This window comes from Pinus tabuliformis, chromosome 2_1, assembly GCF_031772625.1.
Source record: "Pinus tabuliformis cultivar Carrire ecotype Pingquan chromosome 2_1, CPIR1, whole genome shotgun sequence".
NCBI classification, from domain to species: domain Eukaryota; kingdom Viridiplantae; phylum Streptophyta; class Pinopsida; order Pinales; family Pinaceae; genus Pinus; species Pinus tabuliformis.
Genome location: NC_142299.1, coordinates 710590632 through 710608566, shown reverse-complemented (window position 1 = coordinate 710608566; position 17935 = coordinate 710590632). Strand labels below are relative to the sequence as shown.

At 35.8% G+C, this 17935-nt stretch overlaps 1 protein-coding gene across 1 annotated transcript in view; it reads left to right on the top strand.

The window, feature by feature from the left end:
• Positions 1-17056, top strand: part of LOC149202566 (putative aldo-keto reductase 4) — a 68679-nt gene extending 51623 nt beyond the window's left edge. Inside the window, exons 3-5 of the mRNA XM_089400006.1 lie at positions 15743-15915; positions 16009-16111; positions 16600-17056. Coding sequence (XP_089256132.1) covers positions 15743-15915; positions 16009-16111; positions 16600-16941 — 618 coding nt within the window. The 3' untranslated portion in view covers positions 16942-17056. The remainder of the gene's footprint in view (positions 1-15742; positions 15916-16008; positions 16112-16599) is intronic.
• The last annotated feature ends 879 nt before the right edge of the window (positions 17057-17935 follow it).

Genomic DNA, 17935 nt, shown 5'->3' with positions numbered 1-17935 from the left:
AGCAATCAAAAACTAGTTTGGGAAATAAAGAAATTTAGTTTCAGCAGCTTGAAAACAGTGATCATCTTATTCATATGAGCTATGAAAGTGAGGAATAAAGTGCAGAAAATTTGGAAATAAGTGAAACTTCTTTGCCTCTTTGTTTTGTTTCATTTCAGTTCATCAGAGAAAACTTTAAAGAAATCAAAAATCAGTGATCTTTAGGTATCGATATTGACAACAAAGAAGACAATGAAAATCTTAATCAGGATTCTTCAATTTCACAAGTGCAGTTATCAAATTCTATTGAGACGTCTGATCATATGAAACAAGAAAGTTATATACCACTATGTTTTGAATCATTTCAGTTTTTAAAAGAAATATGGTATAATATCTCCAAAGAAAAGGATGAACAACATGCAGAAATCCATGAAGTCCCATTAAAACCCATATGTAATAGGTTGTAGCAATCCTTCCATGTCTTTTATAATCCAATAGTTGATATGTTAGATGATGAATGCTATCAGAATTTTTCTCCATTAAATAACTATGAGATTCAAAATCAAGATGATAAAGGTTTCACTAGACAGACATTTCAATCAATAGAAATATCATCACAAAGCTTATCTGAAAATCTGCAGGGTGATAAAGATGAAAATGACATTTCACTTTCATGGCATGGAGGCCATCTAGAACAATTGTACAGTTTCTTAGATTAGTTAAACATTAGTTTATATATCTTGGAAGATACTTTTGTATAGTTTCTAGAGTCAACAAAGGAAATCAAGAATTTCCTTATCTTCTCATTTGTTGACAAGGTTATAATTGGTTTTAGAATCTCAGTTTTGATCACAAACAAGCAAATGCAGCAAAATACATCAAATTACATAATGCTTGAATGGTTGCATTAGTTGTTTCATTTTACCTAACCAGCAGTTGAACAACTGATTAGAGTTCAACTTATTTTAGTTTTCAGTTTTCAGCAAGTTATGAAATAATTCATTAGAAGTTGAAGCCCAGAAAGAAGGTCCTAAAGATCTTGATGATCTATTAGTTTGGTTTGAGAATTGCAGTACCTTCTTTCAGTTTCAGATCAGATTTCAGTTTGCAAAAAAGGGTGTATTTTCAGTTCAAGAGTTTTAGTCACAAAGGTTATACAACAAAGAAAATACATGTTTGGGATTGGCCCAATGGATCAGGCTACTAGTTGATGGTGTTCTTGACATTTCACAAGGAGATGTCATCCCCATGTGGAGCCACTGTTAGAGTCCTATAGTGATAAGATTCATAATTTTTAATTGGCTAAGATTAATCCTTGTAATATTGTACATACATTTTCTTTCTGCAAATGTTTTCCATATTAAAAATTAGAAAATGTAAAGAGGTTGTGTCCTAAAAGAAATATCAAAGGACAAAACAAATAAGAAAATATCAAAAAATGAAAATATATGAACCCCAAACACAAAAACAGATCATGAAAGTGTGCAAGCCTAAATGCCACTACTATTTTACTTCTACTCAAAATAATGGTTGTGTGCAGCTTGTCATACATGCCACAACCCATAGTAGTCAAACTGTTTAATCTTGACTATTTCATGCTTTGAATTTTATGTTTATAGTTAGAGAATAAAATCTAACCAAACAACTTAATCTTGGCAGATCATTAGATAGGTAGAGAAAATAAAAGGGGCTCATCAGCTTAATTTGAGCCCTTAGAAGATATAAAGTTAGAATTAGATAGCTTACTTTTCAAAAGAAAAAAGAATGATAAGGGTCTGCTAGCCTAAATGCACCCAAATAAGTGAAGAAAAAATGTTAGGGTAAGTAATGGGTAAGTAGAAGAAAGGTTGCTAAAGTATAAAGTTGATTGGACAAAAGCACATTTATCATGCTTAATCATATGTTTCAATGTGCATGATCAATTAAGAAAGCAAAAACAGGGGTTTACAAGTTGATTTAATTGACTTCCCCTCATTCATTTCATCCTTATACTTACTAATTTCCCCGTCCACAAGTATGTTCTAGTACTAAAAATCCTTTAAGTCATAAAGGCTTAGAGCATTTCTCTGACTTTTGGTGGACCAGACCCTCAGCTTAATGACTTATGGACATCAAGTGTTAGAATTCCTTTCATAAAAATCATTTCCCTTCATTACCCTAATAAAACCCATTTTCCTAAGGTTAAACAGAATTGGCCTATGAAAAGTAAAAATCTTAGTTTCACTTCACTCAAAATACCCACAAAAAGTTTTTATCCTAAGTATAAGTGTATGTGAAGAAAATGCGCAAATATTACATTATGCTTAGTAGTATTTTCACTCTGCCCATTTTAGTTCATATTAATTTCTATTAATAATATAGCTCCTGATAGACCTTTTCCCATATATACATAAATCATGTATATAATACCTCAACCTTTTGTTTAACTATAATATATATATATCTATAAATATATAAATATATAAATATATATATATTTTTAATCCCATGCCCCCGACAAAACCCTTTTAACACACCAATTCTTGGTAAAGTTAAGATAATCCCTTCATTAACCTTGTCTGATCATTTATTCCCATGTTTAACTCGTAAATAATCACAAACCACCATAGATTAAAGCCCTGGCCCCCCCCAAAACCTTTTCCCATTTCATCCGTACTAATCTGTCACCCGAATGTCGTCCGATTGTCAGCACCCAAATCCAACGGTTCACAGCCATATCGGGTTCACCCGATGTCCGACCTTTATCCGCCTGATAAAGTGGTTTTGCCCGAGCCCCCATCTGCTACATTTCAAGCGCTAAGATAGATCGGGTGACCTCACCAAAATACTGCCACCTCCATAAAAGCGATGCGATGGCTTGGGAAACCACCTCCCTGCCCAACCCAAAAAACCGCCCACTATTCATTTGTAATTCGCCCGCCAAAAATGACCGTTGTTCAATAAAAAGGCCGAGAAGCCTTATTTGGCCTTTTTTGATCAATTTCTTTGTAAAACCTCTGCAAGCCATTGTGACACCTTCAAACCCTGAAATTACCAGTTGACCTCAATTTCACTCCTAAAGAAGTTGCAGAGACCCCAATCAAGCTCTCAGTCCATACCAGAGCCCTTTCAACCTTCTGCAGTTGCTGAGAACACCAATTTGAAGTTATTTCACCCAAATTCTAGGTATTTTGAGAAAAAACCAGAATGACCCTCTCATTTGAAGATGTACAGTAAAAGTTAAAAGGTTACAGTGAAAGTAAAAAAATCATAGTAAAAGGAAAAGGATAAATCAGCCAGATGAAAGAGTATCATTAAAAGTGTATTTGATTGAAAAATCAAAGAGAATAAACGCAGCCAGCAGGAAGACAAACAACGTGGAATACAGTTACAAAGCATACATATAAAATAAATTCATGTCAAAGTGAAGATAGATGAAAAAATAGAGAAATCGAGGTAAACAGTAAAAGTAAACATGGAGGCAGTAAGGGTTAAACAGAGATAAAGACACTTTCACTAGCAACATTGAAGTTTATCCAAAGTAAAGGTAAAAACAGTTAAAAGAAAATTAAGGTTAAAAGATGAAATCAGAGTAGGAATAGTACATTTTCCAGAAATTTCCTGTTTAAGTCATAATTTTGCAGAAACTATTATGGCCAATCCAAGATGCATTTTTGAGAGAGTGGAGGAGGTTTGTGTTCCGAAAAGGACAATCTACAAAAACCTATCTCACGTTTTACACAGGTATTAAAAAAAGGGAGATAAATGCATATTTTCACAGCCTATTTTTTGGACTATGCAAAGTCTTGTTTTTGACATCTTTTTGCAGAGAATATTGTGAATAGCTGGAGCTGAAGTTTGAAAACTGAAAGAGGTTTATCTCAATAACATAATTATCTACAATAATCTCTTTCATGTTTTACATATCTATCTCGGATTGAGATATACAAAGGTATCACTAGACCCTAATTTTGCAGAATTTTTGGGGAAGAATGCACAAAGGAAGGAGGTAGTTAGTGAATTGGAAGCCTCATCATCAATTAAGAGTTGCTATCAAATTCGAATTTCTCTTCTTTGTCACCATCGATCCATAAATATAGTAGCCAATAAATTCATTAGTTTTGAGCGTCCTTTATTTAAGTTCTATTAATGTAAAACAGTTTGAGATATTTGTAAAACCAATCTTGATATTTTTTAAAGATATTTCAGTTTAGAATTTGCATAAATAATTTTTCATTTGAAGTATTTTGGGGTGGATTATATTAGACATTTCTATAGACTTTTTGATCAAGAAGACCCAGAAGGTTATTGTATCAGTTAATGAGCCAGCAAGCTGGATTGATTAATAAAGATCAGACTTTTCCAAGGATTCATGTGTTGAGCGAATTTCAAACAAGTATTTTCATGTGTTAATTGTCATTTTTTTCAAAGTTATTCATAATCTTATATTTGTTTCAATCTAAATGATAAAACTGGAATAATATTTCAGAACTTGTTTAAATCACACTCTGTTTTAGTAGTTAAGCATTTGAATGTTTTCTTATGATATTTAAATTAAAGAATTCTTAATTTCTCTTTGCTTTATATTGATTTAATGAATAATCCAGGTTAAAGGATTCTTAACTGCACTTTGATTTCAATTACCCCTTCCTTCCTCATTCATTATCCAGGTTTGAGAACCCTTAACTGCTCTCTCACCCAGAGTGAAACCCTTTCACCCCTCTGCCTCAAACATCTGAAATACACTCTGCTATCTTGCCCTTGGAACATCCTCTTTAGTGAGTTAATCCAGTTTGCTTCCTTATTAGTTGACTCCGTAGCGCAATGGTCTAAAAGACATCAATTTATCCATCTGTCTAAGCAGATCCCACCACCCAATCTCAAATACAAATAAAAACCCCTCGAACAATCATAGCTAGCCTAAAACATCTTAACTAAAACAAAGTTAAATTTTAAAGAGAGAGCCCTCTCTGAGCATCAGGAAGGCTAGATCTTGATCTCCAAAAGCGGATTGTGGTTACCTTTTGTTTTTATTTTTTCTTACTTCAAAGGAATTATCAGAGTGATAGTAGTTTGTACTTGGAATTGGATTTTCCCAAGATGTCATGAACCTACTAGCGGATGTGCTGAATGCGCTCAATAAACCTAGTGGCTTTATCAACTTCAGACTGAACATGGGAAGATTCTTCCTATGTAGTTGCAAAAGGCAGTGCAACATTAAGGGGACATAATGGTTGAAATTTGAGACCCACTTCAAATGGGCTATGGCTAGACAAGCTATGGAGAACTCCGTTATTGCTGTGTTGCACATAGGGAAGACTCTCATCCCATGTTCGGGGATGCTTGGAGTTGTACATGTGTAGTATGTGCACGATCGTCATGTTGACAACCTTTGTCTAACCATTAGTCTAGGGGTGTAATGCAGTCGACTTGGTGAGCTTGGAGTCTAACAATGACCAAAGGCTTGACCAAAATGTGCTTAGGAACCTACTATCCTGATCTAATACAATGGTTTGCAAGACCTCAAAATTTACCCACACTCATTCGAAGAAGAGTTTGGTAGTGGCTTCCGCTGTGATACTCTTCTCAGAGGAAACCAATATGGCCATCCTAGAAACGTTGTCGACGACCATAAATACATTGTTGTTTCCATGGTTGGTAGAAGGAAGGCCAGATATATAATCCATGGAGATGGATTCCTAGGGCCGACTAGGAGTAGGAAGAGGAGTATACAAAACTTGCTTCTTAATGGTTGGCTTGGCGATGGCACATGTATTGTAGGATCTAATGTGTTTTGAAACATCTTGTCGGAGATTTGGCCAATAAAAATACTTTTGTAGTATGACCACAGTTCTCTCCATATCAAAGTGTAGTGCGACCCGACTATAGTGCGCCTCCCAAATTATCTTGGCACGCTCGCTTGAAGGAACACAAAAGTGTCCCAGGTAGCATAATAATGCCCCCTAGAGGTGGAAGTCTCGAACTTGTTCTTTGTTAGGTCCCTATACTACTAGTGTATCCCCTTATTGTTATCAGTGCAACCCCCTTATTATATTGTTGTGCCCATGTAGTCCCCATATTGTTATTATTGTGCCCCATAGAAGCCCACTATTGTTATTGTTGTGCCCTTACATTATTATTGGTATGTCGGCTATAATTATATTATGACCCGCTAGACTCCTATATATAGAAAGGAAGTCTTTTCATTTGTATCATCCAAGAATTGTTCATTTGTGTAATGTAAAGGAGGTCTCCCCCTCGAAGAGGCTTATTTCTAAGTCATTGATCTATCTTTTCTATCTTTTCGTGAGTTGGTTTCATAACATTTGGTATTAGAGCTTTGGATTCTAGGGTTTTGCTACTCCAAACAGGCCATCGTGACATTTTCACTATAACGTTTTCTCTACAAAGTCTTAGAAGCTAAAAAAAATAAATTTGAGCCAAAATCATACTAAACCTCAGGCCTGATTTTCAGATCTTGTCTTGCTATATTTTCGAATATATGATTTTAGGAAGTTAGGGTTTTTGCAAGCTCCATAATTCCATCTCAAACAGGTCATCGTGGAATTTTCGCTATACCTTTTTCTCTACGATGTTTAAGAAACTAAAAATAAAACCCCTTTGAGTTGAAATCATTTTAAACCTGGGGTCCAAATTTCAAATCTTGTTTCGCTATATTTTCAGATATATGGTCCAAGAGATTTAGGGTGTTTGCAGGCTCCCGAATTACATCCGAAACAGGCGACCTGGGGAAAATCGTCATAATTTTCTCTTTGAGCATCAGATTAAAATTTCGTAAAATGTTACAGAAAGAGGATAACCTGTAGTTTTCTGTGTATCGGTTTCAGGTCCTAAGGTCGAAACAGTGACATGTGGCACTTTGTAAAAGTTCGCTCTACTAAAATAGTCTATAATCAAGTCATCGTGGGAGATTTAGCATAACTCTTCCTTGGAGAATCCAATCTTGATCAGACTTGCGGGGTTGGAAAGAGGACTCAGAGGGATACCACAGGCAAACATTGCAGAACTTGAAGATATGAAATGACAGAGTTACAATCGTTTAAATATAGATCTCCTAAAAGAAAGAAAAATAATGACTCGAATCAAGAAAATAGAAACACCTAGTAAGAAAAATTGGATGGATGATTTGAAGAATGTGATCGAAGCTAAGATAAATAGTTTTGTATGTGCCATCGAAGCTAATATCAATGGTGTGAAAGAATATTTGAAGAAAGACATGGAATGCTTGAAGGAAGGTGGGAGAAGGATGCTACAAGAAAGGTCTCCTAATGACGAAAAGGTAGTAGAGTAAATTCGTGATGAGAAAAAAATAAATGTTAATCATGATTTCATAGAATCTAACTTTGGATTGAAGACCCACCATATTCCAAAGATCGATATGAGGAAGTTTGATGGCAAGGATCCCATAACATGGATACTACAGATGGAGAATTATTTTGATCTACATGATGTGCAATTGTTACAAAAGGTACGTATTTCATCTTTATATTTAGAACCGAATCAATTTTTATGGTATAAAGGGCTTTGTTCTCATAAACCACTTGTCACTTGGTCAATTTTCATGGAGGAAATGATAGCACATTATGAGGATACAAAGAGAAACACGTTATTTAGCCAATTGATAAATCTCAAACAAAAGGGTTCAATGGCAGAGCACATTGAGGACCTCCAAAAATTGAATATAAGGGTAAATGATATTCCAGAGAAGTAGAGGATTGATGTCTTCATAAAGACTTTAAATGATAGCATTCAACATGAGGTTTGTCATTGGGAACCTGATTCACTGGAGAAGACATTCAAGCTGCCAAGAAAAATGGAAAGAAAAATTATGGCAACAAGGAAGCCTACCACTCACAACTATAAAGATGGAAATGTTGTTGTTCCTAGCCTTTCACCACCTACAAGGTTGACACCACAAAAACTGGAAGAAAAAAGAGCAAAAGGGCTTTGTTATAATTGTGATATAAAATACACTAAATGTTATAAGTGTGCTGAGAAGAAATTAATTTACATAGATAGGGAAGAGGAGCAAGACAAGGAACAAGAAACGTCAAAAGAGGAGGATATACACTAGGGACCAATCATAGAGAGAGAAGAAATGAATCTGACCATATCTTGTAATGCATTGACAGGAATTACCACTTCTCAAACTCTCAAGATAGAAGGGTATATCAAGAAGAAAAAGGTAATAGTGTTGATTGATTCGGGTAGTACCCATAATTTTATTCATTGTAAGATAGCCAAGGAATTGAATTGCTTCCTATATCTAGCACCAGAGTGTCAAGTAATGGTTGCAAATGGAGGAACCATAAATTGATCTAGAAAGTGCCATAATATCAAGCTTTCTAATGCTTTCCATTCCAATGGGTGGTGCAAATGTTGTACTAGGAGTCCAATGGCTACAATCTTTGGGTACGATAGCTTTTAATTTTCAAGAATGTTTCTTGAATTTTTTTTTGGGAAGGAAAGGAAGTTGAATTAAGGGGTATCACAGGGAAACCAGGAAATATAATCAACTCTAACAACATGACAAAGCTTCTAAAGAAAGAACAATGGGATGTAATTGCACAAATATGTTCAGAGGTTTTTGCATAGAAATCATCTATTTCTCTAGATCTCCAAAATGTTTTGTACAATCATTCCAAGGTATTTGAGACTCCCAAAGGCCTCCCACCTATTCGTGATGATGATCATGATATTCATTTAATTCCAGGAAGTGTTCCTCCAAACATCAGGGCTTACAGATATCCATATGCCCAAAAGAGTGAAATTGAATGTAGGGTTGCAAAAATGCTAGAGGTTGTTGGTATAATTCAACCTAGTCAAAGTTCTTTCTCTGCTCCAGTGGTATTGGTACAAAAGAAGGAAGTATCATGGCACATGTGTTTGGATTATAGGGACCTCAACAATCTTACTATTAAATATAAATTTCCCATTCCTATCATTGATGAATTATTGGATGAATTACATGGAGCAATTTACTTCACCAAGTTGGATGTTTGTTTAGGATATCATCAAATCAAAATGAAGACTGGAGACATTCCAAAACAATGTTTAAAACTCATGAGGGTCATTATGAATTTTTGGTCATGCCTTTTGGCCTACCAATGCCCCTTCTACATTGCAAGGTTTGATGATATACTAATCTACAGTAAGTCTTAGAAGGATCATGTTCAACATGTTGATAGGGTGCTCAAACTATTGGAGGAGAAACAATTATATGCAAAAATCTCCAAATGTTTCTTTGGAGTACAAGAGGTGGAATATTTGGGTAATCAGTTAGCTCATAGCTCATCTTATCATCCTCAATTTGATGGGCAAACTGAGATAGTGAACAAATGTTTGGAAGGATATCTTCATTGCTTTGTATATGATAAACAAACACAATGGGTCAAGTGGTTTCCTCTGGCTGAATGGTTGTATAACACTTACTTCCATACTACAACAAAAATGACCCCATTTATGGCACTTTATGGATACCATCCACCATCCATCACATCATCCTTAAAAGAAAATTTTAAAGTTCAAGCAGTGGAATATCGCATCAAGCATCAACAAAAAGTTCTCAAACCCTTAAAGGATAATCTCACTTTGGCGCAGAATAGAATGAAACAATAGGCAGATCAACATCATAACGAAAGAAGTTTTGATGTGGGTGACTAGGCATTTCTACGACTACAACCATACAAACAAATGTCCCTCAAGCAAGCTAAGAAGGATAATAAATTATCGCAAAAGTATTATGGACCATATAAGGTGTTACAAAAGATTGGTACTATGGCACACAAATTGGAGCTTCCTGCATCTTCCCAAGTGCACCCAATTTTCCATGTTTCATGCTTAAAGAAGGTTAAGGAGAGAAGATCTCAGTTCAAGCAATATTTTCAGAACTTGACGAGGAAGGAAAAATCATATTGGAACCGGAAGAAGTCACAAAACCAAGAACCCGACAACTATGAAATCGATCAATTTCAGAGTATCTCATCAGGTGGAAGAACTTACCTACTGAAGATTCCACATGGGAGGACAAGAATTTTATACAGAAGCATCTAGAACTACTCAAGCATTGAGGACAACACTTTTTGAAGGAGAGGAGCATGTTAGGTCCCTATACTACTAGTGTAACCCCTTATTGTTGTTAGTGCAACCCCCTTATTATATTGTTGTGCTCATGTAGTCCCCATATTGTTATTATTGTGCCCCATAGAAGCCCACTATTGCTATTGTTGTGCCCTTACATTATTATTGTTATGTCAGCTCTGATTATATTATGACCCCTTAGAGTCCTATATATAGAAAGGAGGTCTTGTCATTTGTATTATCTAATAATTGTTCATTTGTGTAATGTAAAGGAGGTTGCCCCCCCGAAGAGGCCTATTTATAAGTCATTTATCTATCTTTTCTATCTTATTGTGAGCTAGTTTCATAACATTATCCATTCTCTAGTATCTAGTATCTGGTGGTGAACTTTGGATCATTATTGTATAGTTGTGGCTATTCAGAAGTCTCGTGGCCACAAGAGTTGAGAATAGTGTTCAGTGCTACAACCAGGGGATGACTAAGAAAATCTGCAACATGATTGGTGCTACCCTTCTTGTATTTAATGTTCAAATGAAATGTTGTAGATATGTGGACTACTTCTGATGGTAATTGTTTTGTAACTTCCCTTGTGTCTATATAAACTGAAGTAGTCAATGATATGTGTGAATGACCATCTCCCTCCCTAGAATGTAATGTTTTCATTGTCAACAAGCCTGCACGATGGAATACATCTCTTTATCGTAGGTGTGGTATTTCTGAATTGCATTGGAAAGTGTCTCACTGTGATAGGCCATCAGATGCCCTTATTGGGTGAGAACTACACTAATAGCATAGTCGGAGCTATATGTCTCAGTTTCAAATGGTTGTTGTAGGTCTGGCAATGTGAGTACTAGTGCAAAGCAAAGGCGGTGCTTCAACTCAATGAACACCTTCTAATAGGACTCGAACCAAAAAAACTTTGCTTTCGCTCGGCCCTTGGTAACTTGACTCAAAGGCCAAGTGATATGAGAGAATCCTAACATGAAACTCCGATAAAAATTGGCAAGGCCCAAAAAGCTATGAAACACTGTTAGAGTGGTTGGGGTTGGCCAATACTAAATGAATTGGATCTTAGCTAGATCAACATGCACGCCTTGCTCATCTATGATGTAACCCAGATATTGGACCTGTCACATGCAAAAGATGCATTTTTCCAAGTTGGCACATAGTTTGTGCTTCCGTGGGGTTTGAAGGACCTGCCAAATGTGATGCAAGTGCTCTTACCAACTCTTGTTGAAGATGAGGATGTCGTCCAGATATACAACCACGAACGAGTTTGTGAAGGGATGCAATATGTCATCCATCAGCCTCATAAAAGTTGCAGGGGCATTTGTCAACCCAAAAGGCATGACCAACTAATAAAAAAGGCCCTCCTTGAATTTGAAGGCATCCTTCCACACATCTGTGGGTTCTATTGGAACTTGGTGATAGCCAAACTTCAAATCAATCTTGTTGAAGTACTTGGCCCCCTTGATTTGGTCAAGAAGGTCATCAATCTATGGGATTGGATACTTGTTCCTAACAATGATTTTATTTAGTGCATGATAGTCAATGCAGAGTCTCCAAGTCTCATCCTTATTCTATAAAAGTACAATCAAGCTCCCACAAGGTGAGAAACTTGGCCGGATGTGCCTTTTTTGCAGTGACTCTTAGATTTCCACTTGATTTCTTCATTTTCTAGAATAGAGCGATAGTATATCGACTCATTGGGTAGAGGTGCTTGGAGGTCAGATCGATCAAATGCTTGACATGACAGTGCAAAGGTACCCTTGTGGGTGAGGAGAAGATGTCTGTATATTCTTCCACGACCCGAGCCATATACTTTTGCTGCATGGAGGAACCCTTCTCGGGGGGCATGGATGTGGACACGATCTTCCCCTTATTATGAGAGTGAATAAGAAAGAAAATAAATTTCCTAGCCTGGGAGATGATCTTGTTGTATTGCTTAGCAGAGATCAAAGAAATGGCAGTAGGCGGAGCTACCTCCGATATCATGTATAGCTTATTTCCCAAAGTGATAATAATAGCGCGAGGTCTGGACTCATATATTGCATGACTATTCCACAAGTATAGTTGGCCTAATCATACATCACAAACTTCAAGAGGAGCAACATCACACGGTACCTCATCCGTGAAGAGCTTGATGTTGTACGAAAGACGACACTGGTTGCTGACGTGGAGATCTCGTCCTTGGTGGATCCATCTGATGGTTTACAATTGCGGATGTGGTTTTGTCTATAGGCTCAACCGCTTCACGACCTCAAATTTTATGAGGTTGTTTTGGCTCCCGCTGTTGACAATGAACTGCAGTGAAGAACCCTTCACCCACATATGTGAATGGAAGAGACGCCCCCATCCTCTAGATCTTTGGCTCAATCTTCTAGATCTTGGTGGTGGAAACGGTGGAGCTAGGCTCTGCATTGATAATATGCCTCTCCTTGTCGAGTTTTGACTCAGAGTTGGAACATGCATCTGACTCTGAAGTTTTTAGCTTGGCCACTAGTGACTGCTTGGAAACACTCATTTGTGTTATGAGTGGGGCTCTTGTGGAACTCACACCACTTTCCCGTGTCCTTCTTTGTCTTCGTGGTGTTGTTCTTTGCTTGTAGCTTCAATGGGTTTTCCTAGGTCGCCCCACCTTGGCCATGTCCTTTGTTCTGTGGTTTGGGGGTACATTTTCCTTTCTTTGGATTTGCAGATCCAAAGTCTCGCTTCTTTTGTTTAAATTTCTGCTCGATCTTGATTGCATATCAGTATGCAATGCCAAGCGAGGAGATGTCCAGGAACTCCATCTCATCCTAGATGTATTTGTGTAGACAACTACAATATTCGAGTACTATATGCCACTTGAAATCCTTGATACCCAACTACGTGTGAAGGGTATGAAAAATATTTGTAACTCTGACACATCTTGGTCCCTTCCCTGCTATAGTGTGGTCCATTTTATGTACTTATCTTCATAGCTCCCAACAGGGTAATATTATTGCTTGACGATGTCTCAGAAAGAATTCCAAGTAGGTGCGTCTAAAAATAGTGAGGGTTTCGTCTCATCCCTATACTCACAGTAGGTTTCTGACTAGTCCTTGACATGGGGGGATGGCCTTGAGGAGTGCAAAAGAAATTTTTTCCCTATTGGAAAAATTATGGATTGAAAAATATCTGTCCAGCAAATTCAACCATTTATCTACAACATCTGCATCTATCTAGCTTTCAAATATAGGAATGTCAAAGTTAACTTGTACCTTGAAGGGGGTGGCACCTCCTAGGTGGTTGTCGGATGAAGATGTCTCTCCCACTAATACCCGTGGAAGGATTTGGAAAAATTTATCCATCATCTCGTTCCTTTGTCGCTCAAGGGATTCTTCGGCCATGGGAGGTCATCGGGGTCGGTGAGGCCGGTCTTAGAAAGGTTCAACCAGTTCAAGTCCTAACTCCTTATACCCTGACCACGTTGGGGACATGCACAAAAAAACAGAGAAAGAGTAGATCGCTCTGATACTACTGATCGAGATTTATGCAAGAACGAAATGAAATACAAATTCAAATAGAAACACAAAATTATAGCGAAAATTGAACTTCAATTCATTAATAATAAGTACTGAAAATTGTTTACATGCAAAATTGAAATAAACTAGCTCGGAAAATGATAGCTTATCTTTGAGAAGAAATGTGGCAGCTACATGCTTTCTGAACTATGTTACAATGGGGCTCGAAGGACTTTTTCTTATTGAGAAACAAGGGAAAACCCTAAACAACCAAAAACCTAACTCTAGAAGATGAAGCGTCAAAAGTTTGTGGGCCCCATTGGGGTTAGTTGGTACATCAACTTCCTGGGGTCGTAACATTGGCATACGATCTCCATTTGACGTGTACGATACCTCATTAGAAATATTTGTCTGAGGAAACCCAATGTCTATACCAAGAAAGTAGGAAGCCATGTCATAATCATTATTCTTTATGTTGATGACCTTATCCGTACTAGTAGTGACCCAAAGCTTTTAACCCATGTGACATCAACTCTTAAGGAAAAGTATGAAATGAAATATTTAGGGTATTTGTATTATTTTCTTGGCCTCCAAGTATTGCAAACCAATGAAGGATCTTTTCTTTCCCAGTCCACATGGGCATTTGACCTTCTTCATCTTTTTCAAATGGGAGATTGTAAACCAGCCCCTTCTCCCTTTTAGTTTGGAGTCAAAATTGTTGCAATCTATACTACACCTGAAGTTGATGCTACTCTCTTATGTTTGAATCCTATTGGTCTTGATATTTCCTTTATTGTTGGTCTTGTTTCCTATTATATGCAAACACCCCATGAAAGTCATTGGAAAGTAGCAAAAAAGATGCTTTGGTATATGTGGGGTACAGTTTTGTTTGGGATACATTACAGTGTAGGAGGGACTCCTTTGTTGGTTGGTTTCATTGATTCGGATTGGGATAGTGATCCCGATGAACAAAATTCTATTGCAATTTATGTTGTGAGTCTAGGTTTTGAACCTGTCACTTGGACTCGTAAAAAGAAACAAGATATTAATCTTTCTTCAACAACAACAAAGTACAACGCAATAGTTAATGCAATTCAAGAAGTCTTGTGACTTTCATAGATCCTTGCAAAGTTTGGATTCCAGTAGTAGCATCCAACCAACCTCTGGTGTGACAATCAAAGTGCCAACAAGCTCGCCAACAATCCAATTCAATGTAAGCATAGCAAACACATTGAGCTACAAATGTACTTCATCAAAATGCTTATTCATGATTGAGTTATTGAAGTGCTCTTTTTCCCAATAGATGATCAAGTTGTAGACATTTTCACAAAGTGTCTTATAGAAGTGAAATTTTCTAAACTTCAATCTATGTTAGGATTTCAGAAAGTTGTCATTAAGTGGAGATGGACTCTAATTCATCCTCCCTTTTCCTGTGTCATCTTTATAAATCCTTCAATCCTATGGACCTTATGAATAATTTAATGCACAATAATAACAAGGAAATCGCAATGTCACTAATCAGTCACCACCACATGTCAATCTAAGAATCATTGTTGCTAAAATCAAACTTGTTAAAAACAAAAAAATACTAGAAATAGAAAATAATCCCAAATGAGAAAATATATTTAATAGATGAAAAAAATAATCATACATAAACCTAATTATGTATGAATGGAACTTTAAATCCACATTTACCCAACAAAAAGATTTGATCTTTCTTAATCATTTGTTTTGTCTTAACATTTAAGATTTGTTTTGTCTTAACATGTGATACATCCTAAATTAAAATAAATCTGTACTGATTTTCATTAACTCTATAGTTATTAAATTAAATTAATTTTATATATTACTAAAAAAAATACATATTAAAACCCGAACAGTACATTCATTTTTGTTAGTATTATTATTTTTAATAAATATTATATTAACAGACTTATGATGCAACATTACAATCAATCATTTGTAAAAATCTCCCTCTCCTCTTGCCATAACAACAAATGATTAGACGAAGTTGAAATTCTTTTTGGAAACGTGTTGGCAACGATACTTCGTTTTCACTTCCGAAAGCTACACAATTGAAAACATGAACCATGATCAGATCTATATGTTTATTCTTTTTGACCGTAGCAAGTTGGTCGCTCATAATCACTTGTATATGAATTCTTCATTAATGTATGGGTATCAACTTTCAAATACAGATTGGAGAGCTGAAGAAATTAGTTGAAGAAGGGAAAATAAAATACATCGGACTTTCTGAGGCTTCTGCATCAACAATTAGAAGGGCTCATGCTGTGCATCCTATAACAGCAGTTCAGATAGAGTGGTCTTTGTGGACTAGGGATGTAGAGGAAGAAATTATTCCAACTTGCAGGTATCAGAGGCTTCAGAGTTAGGATATTCCATGTGGCCATTGGCATTGTATTACAAATTACAAACTGATAATTGATATTCATTTTTATTACAGGGAGCTTGGCATTGGAATTGTGCCATATTGCCCTCTAGGCCAGGGTTTCTTTTGTGCTGGAGCGAAGTTAGTTGAGAATTTATCAGATAATGATTTCAGAAAGGTATGTCCGATAACTTTCTTTTTACTTGTACATTCTATTATGAATAGTTGTAATTTTTTGAAAGATACTTAACAGGCTTTTCCTATGTTTTGAAGATGAATTACATTTGATGGTTCTAAACTTTATCATTAACATTATGAATTCTAAAATAAAATAAAAAACTTCAATTTTAAAATTCTTGATTTTATTTATGAACAAATTTCTTAAATTTCTACTTGTTTCTGCTCTTTCTTATGTTATTTGAAATAGTTTTGAAAATGTTGTCATTGACATATTATTTGAAAAGTTGAAAAATACGTTACTTAGCCTTTCTATTTCTATTTCTTCATACTTGTTTCTTCTTTCTTGTTTTCTCTTTCTGGATGACTAGGTGATGGATCAAATTGGCCATATATCTTTGATTTTGTTAACACATTTTCTGTTTAGGTGATGGATCAAATTGGCCATATATCTTTGATTTTGTTAACACATTTTCTGTTTTGTTGCAGGGACTGCCCAGGTTAAGAGCAGAAAATCTTGAAAAGAATAAGGTTCTGTTCGAAAGGATATGTGAAATAGCTAGCAGGAAAGGGTGCCCCCCCTCCCAATTGGCACTTGCTTGGGTTCAACATCAGGGAAATGATGTGGTTCCAATACCTGGAACAACCAAAGTGAAAAACTTGGAAGAGAACATAGGTGCTCTTTTTGTTGACCTTACAGCGGTGGAGATGAAGGAATTAGAAGATTTGGTGTCGTCAGTTGGTGTCTTTGGAGATCGAGCTTTTGACATGAATTTTACATGGCTCAACTCAGAAACGCCCCCTTTGTCTTCATGGGAAGCATCAGTGTAGTGCTTTTTAAATCTGTCAAATATAGGTGTTTTTACTACAAAAAAAATAAATAGATATGGAGATGCTATTTATGTCTTTTTAGAAAAGTATTGACGTAACATCTACCTCTCTGTATTTTAAAGAAAAACTTATTACCTGGCCAGTTATATTTCCTTCAAGAGATGATCTTTGTATTTCTAAGAAATATTCTTAGATGGTTGGGATACTACATTTGCTAGTGTTATTATTATTTTTTCAGATTAATGAAATTATATTATAAAATTTGTATATAAGATGGTAATTTGTAGAAATTTATTTTAAAGGTATATTATTAAATGTTTATATATATATTTCAAGTTAGGTTCAGGAGATGTTATTTAACTATGAAGTATCTTGTTATTTTGAGATAATTGCAAAGAAATGTGGCAATAATAAAACTCTTTTTTATTGTTTTGTTGACTTTAGAAAATATTTTGATACTATTTTTAGAACAAAGAAGAGGCTAGAAGAGATGATGGTTCCTTTCAAGTTGAAGGTTGTTGTGACAATGTTGTATGAAAATGTTAATGCCAAGCTTAGGACCATTGAGTGTTGGTCAGAAATTAAATGCAATATTAGAGTCAAGCAAAGGTGTCCTTAATCACCTACCATTTTTTGCTTATACAATGATAAGTTAGAACACTTTTTTCGAAGGTGTAGGTTGTGTTGGCCCCACGCTCACTATTATGGTCATAACTCTTCTCTTTTATGTTGACATTATTTTTTTTTGGGCAAAGAACCATTATGATCTATAAGAATGCAAAAACGCTCATGGATCAAACTACAAGATCTAAAAACCTTCTACAAAAGAGATCAAAAAAATTGAAGAATTTAGAAAATACTTCATTGCTTGAGGAAAAATATTGTACATCAACCTAATTTATAGTAAAATGGAAGCTTCTAACGAGAGCTAGATGAAAAGACTTACAATGTAGCAAATAAGGATGGTATGTAAGCTTAATATTTCCAAGATTTT